The sequence below is a fragment of the Babylonia areolata genome, chromosome 8 (genome assembly GCF_041734735.1).
Source record: "Babylonia areolata isolate BAREFJ2019XMU chromosome 8, ASM4173473v1, whole genome shotgun sequence".
NCBI classification, from domain to species: Eukaryota; Metazoa; Mollusca; class Gastropoda; order Neogastropoda; family Buccinidae; genus Babylonia; species Babylonia areolata.
The window spans coordinates 6,809,200-6,814,199 of NC_134883.1; the positions used below are offsets into that span (position 1 = coordinate 6,809,200).

At 51.5% G+C, this 5,000-nt stretch overlaps 1 protein-coding gene across 1 annotated transcript in view; it reads left to right on the forward strand.

Moving 5' to 3' along the window:
• LOC143285020 (uncharacterized) overlaps positions 1-5,000 on the forward strand; it is a 42,984-nt gene that overhangs the window by 19,012 nt on the left and 18,972 nt on the right. Inside the window, exons 7-8 of the mRNA XM_076592193.1 lie at positions 1,379-1,589; positions 4,530-4,763. Coding sequence (XP_076448308.1) covers positions 1,379-1,589; positions 4,530-4,763 — 445 coding nt within the window. The remainder of the gene's footprint in view (positions 1-1,378; positions 1,590-4,529; positions 4,764-5,000) is intronic.

Here is a 5,000-nt window from a genome sequence, read left to right on the forward strand (position 1 = left end):
AATGCTGGCTAGATATTGTTCTTTCTTGGTATGGCTGGGGAAATTGAATGTTATTTCTTGGTGTGGCTGGGGAGATTGAAGGACTCAAGTAAATATCGGCTAGATATTGTTCTTTCCTGGTATGGCTGGGGAGATTGAGGGATTCAAGTAAATGCTGGTTTGATGTTGGCTTTTCTTTCTTAAGCAAATGTTGGCTAGATATTGTTCTTTCTTGGTATGGCTGGGGAGATTGAAGGACTCAAGTAAATGCTGGCTTGATGTTGGCTTTTCTTTCTTAAGCAAATGTTGGCTAGATATTGTTCTTTCTTGGTATGGCTGGGGAGATTGAAGGACTCAAGTAAATGCTGGCTTGATGTTGGCTTTTCATTCTTAAGCAAATGTTGGCTAGATATTGTTCTTTCTTGGTGTGGCTGGGGAGATTGAGGGACTCAAAGTAAATGTTGGCTAGATATTGTTCTTTCTTGGTCTGGCTTGGGAGGTTGAGGGACTCAAGTAAATGCTGGCTAGATGTTGGCTTGTCTTCGTATAGCTGGCGAGATTGAAGGACTCAAGTAAATGTTGGCTAGATGTTGGCTTTTCTTTCTTGGTATGGCTGAAGAGATGGAAGGACTCAAAGTAACTGTTCTCTAGATGTTGGCTTTTCTGGGGTTTTTTTGGGGTCTTTGTTGCTTTTTTATTTTTTCGTTTATTTTGTTTCATTTTATTATCATTTTTTGGGGGGTACTTTTGTTTGTTGTTTTTGAGATAATGATGGTTTTGTTTGTTGTTCTTGTACTGCCTTTCTCTCTTAACGCCTTCTCAGGCATGCTTCTACTCACGTCATTCACTCACTCACTAATTTACTCACTTACTCACTCACACACACACACACACACACACACATATACGCACGCGAGCATTCACATAGATACACACTCACAGAGACGAAAGCGTGCACACACTCTCACACGCGCACACGCAGGTACACAAGCATGCATACACAACACAAGCGCAGACACACGCGTGGACGCGCGCGCACACACACACACACACACACATGCGTGCGCATAAATACTTATGTTGTTTTTGTTGTTTTTTTCCCCTTCAAGTATCACTTACAGTGGGAAGACGTAAAACTGAAGATCTACAACGCACACATATACACATTCGTGTCCTACACACACACACACACACACACACACACACACACACACACACACACACACACACACACACACACGCACGCACACACACACACACACACACACACACACACACACACACACACACACACACCCTTCCTCCACCTCTCACTATGACCCCGCCGCCCTCCCCCCTCCTCCCAAAACACCCCCAACCCCCAACCCCCACCCCCCACACCCCTGCCCTCTAATCTCAGGGCTCTCCTCAAAGAGACCCAGACCACCAGAGTCCCGGACAACAGGAAGCAACAGAACGCACAGAAGGCGGCCCACCACCCTTCTGCAGTGCCAGCACGAGACACGCCCCTCCATCAGCACCTGACCTCGCTGGAAGCACGCCTCGCACGTGCAGTGAATGGCCACCCATCTGCGCTGCGCTGCGTGCTCGTCAGCGGCTCTTCTGGCAAGGTAGAGAGATAAGGTGGTGGTGGTGGTGGTGGTGGTGTTGGTGGTGGTGATGGTGGTGGTGGTCGTGATGGTGGTGGTGGTGGTGGTGGTGATGGTGGTGGTGATGGTGGTGGTGGTGGTGGTGATAGTGGTGGTGGTGATGGTGGTGGTGGTGGTGGTGGTGGTGGTTTTTACGCTAAGATAAAGCTGGAATATTACCCCCACCGTTCCTTAGACTCTGGTTGGAGTTGGATCGAATCGGGACAAAACAAAACAAACAAAAACTGACAAGCTTAGATAAATAAGTAAAGAACACTTCCTAAGCCGGTGTGTTTGCGTCATTTGGAATTATTATTGTCATTATTATTAGTAGTAGTACTATCATTAGTATTATCAGTGTATTTCATTATTATTATCATTATTGTATCGTCATTCATTCATTATTGATAAATTAAACCTGTATCAAAAACCATGGACACGTGAATGAGCTGAAACTCATAAGTGGGTAGCTAATCATCTGCGACAACGCAAGAGCTAGCCCCCCACCTCCACTCCCCGACAACGCAAGAGCTAGTCCTCCCCCTCCCCCACTCCCCGACAACGCAAGAGCTAGTCCCCCCCCCCCACTCCCCGACAACGCAAGAGCTAGTCCTCCTCCCCCAACTCCCCGACAACGCAAGAGCTAGTCCCCCCCCCCCACTCCCCGACATCGCAAGAGCTAGTCCCTCCCCCACTCCCCGACAACGCAAGAGCTAGTCCCCCCCCCCCCCACTCCCCGACATCGCAAGAGCTAGTCCTCCCCACTCCCCGACAACGCAAGAGCTATTCCCCCCCCCCACTCCCCGACAACGCAAGAGCTAGTCCTCCCCCCCCCCACTCCCCGACAACGCAAGAGCTAGTCCTCCCCCCCCCCCATCCCCGACAACGCAAGAGCTAGTCCCCTCCCCCACTCCCCGACAACGCAAGAGCTAGTCCCCCCCCCCCACTCCCCGACAACGCATGAGCTAGTCCCCCCCCCCACTCCCCGACATCACAAGAGCTAGTCCCCCCCCCCACTCCCCGACATCACGAGCTAGTCCCCCTCCCCCACTCCCCGACATCACAAGAGCTAGTCCCCCCCCCCCCACTCCCCGACATCACAAGAGCTAGTCCCCCCCCCCACTCCCCGACAACGCAAGAGCTATTCCCCTCCCCCACTCCCCGACAACGCAAGAGCTATTCCCCTCCCCCACTCCCCGACAACGCAAGAGCTAGTCCCCCCCCCCACTCCCCGACATCGCAAGAGCTAGTCCCCCCCCACTCCCCGACATCGCAAGAGCTAGTCCCCCCCCCCCACTCCCCGACAACGCAAGAGCTAGTCCCCCCCCCCCACTCCCAGACAACGCAAGAGCTATTCCCCCCCCCCACTCCCCGACAACGCAAGAGCTAGTCCTCCTCCCCCCCACTCCCCGACAACGCAAGAGCTATTCCCCCCCCCCCCCCCACTCCCCGACAACGCAAGAGCTAGTCCTCCCCCCCCACTCCCCGACAACGCAAGAGCTATTCCCCCCCCCACTCCCCGACAACGCAAGAGCTGGTCCTCCTCCCCCCAACTCCCCGACAACGCAAGAGCTAGTCCCCCCCCCCCACTCCCCGACAACGCAAGAGCTAGCCCCCCCCACTCCCCGACAACGCAAGAGCTAGTCCCCCCACCCCCTCCTAGGATCTTCTCTTGGCAGGTACCAACGGAACAGCGTGGAGGAGGAGGTCGTCGTGTCTCTTCAGCCCTCACGTTACCCCCGAGGATCCCCAAGTTGAGGGACGGATTATGATGTGTATATATATAATGGTCAGGTGTGTCCGACTTTGACCATCAGAACAAGCAGAGGAAGCAACCGCTGTCCCAGCTATCTGAGCTAGAATTTGATTGAAGTGGAGAGTGTCTTGCCCACGTTATACCCCCCCCCCCCCCCGCCCCCCAACCCCCCAAACTCTCTCTCTCGGCCAAAAGGGTTTTAGGACAGTTGGTTCCATAAAAAACCAGCTAGCCCCCCCAAGGCTGCAGCACTAAGAGCCAGTGCAATATTGCCTCCCAATTTGAAAGTCACAGTGACGGGCGCAATAGCCGAGTGGTTAAAGCGTTGGACTTTCAATCTGAGGGTCCCGGGTTCGAATCACGGTGACGGCGCCTGGTGGGTAAAGGGTGGAGATTTTTCCGATCTCCCAGGTCAACATAAGTATGTGCAGACCTGCTAGTGCCTGAACCTCCTTCGTGTGTATATGCAAGCAGAAGATCAAATACGCACGTTAAAGATCCTGTAATCCATGTCAGCGTTCGGTGGGCTATGGAAACAGGAACATACCCTGCATGCACACCCCCAAAAACGGAGTATGGTTGCCTACAAGGCGGGGTAAAAACGGTCATACACGTAAAAGCCCACTCGTGTGCATACGAGTGATCGTGGGAGTTGCAGCCTACGAACGCAGAAGAAGAAGAAGAAAGTCACAGTGTTTCACAAAAGTCTAAGCTATAAATGACTTCCCATTGCGATAGAGAAATGATTGATGACACAGCTTTCACTTTGCTGTTGACCCAACTGGAAGCTTAAGTCACTCAGTACGGCCAGTCCTCTCTTCTCCTCTACACAGACCCCTCGGATGTCCAGTGGGTGTCTGAATGACCCAACCTTTAGCTTCTGTCGTCAGAATTGTGGTATTCTTTGTCAACATTCACGTCTTCAGTATAAGAACCTTCCGCTTGCAATATTTTGATGATGGTAATTGGGGTGAAACGCTGTTAATGTCGTCTCTTTTGCCGTTCGTATGGACAGAGTTAAGTCAGTCTGTGATATGAACTGACTGTTGGGACCATTTTGATGACGATAATGTATCCTGAACAAGTCTTTTAAAACGTTTAAAAAAACAGCTTTTCGTGATAACCATAGTTTATGACAGTCATGGCCCACTCACCCTGTTTTCCAGGGAATTGAGGACCTCCGCAGAATCGTTCTGGAGGCGGCTTTGGATGCAGCAAGTTTCCCTCACAGCAGCACCAGCAGCAGTATGCGACAGTCTGCCGTGTCACTGTACGACCGGATTCTCGCCCTGAGAGACCTTGATGTGGTCATGTTGCCATGGCGACAGTTTGTAGAGGTGGCGGCAGATGGTGGCGAGGAGGCTACGCTGGAAGAGGATGTGGCCAGTCTGTCAGATGTGGTAAATTCGGGTTTACTGCTACTACTACTACTGATAATAGATACTTATATAGCACACTATCCAGAAATCTGCTCTAGGTGCTCTACAAAAACGCTTTTGTTAACATAAAACATTATATCTATGTTACATACACACACCAAAATGTGACTACACACACACACACGCACACGCACACGCACACACACACACTGCATACATACATTTTAACATACATGTGTATCTAACAACTACCTTAAC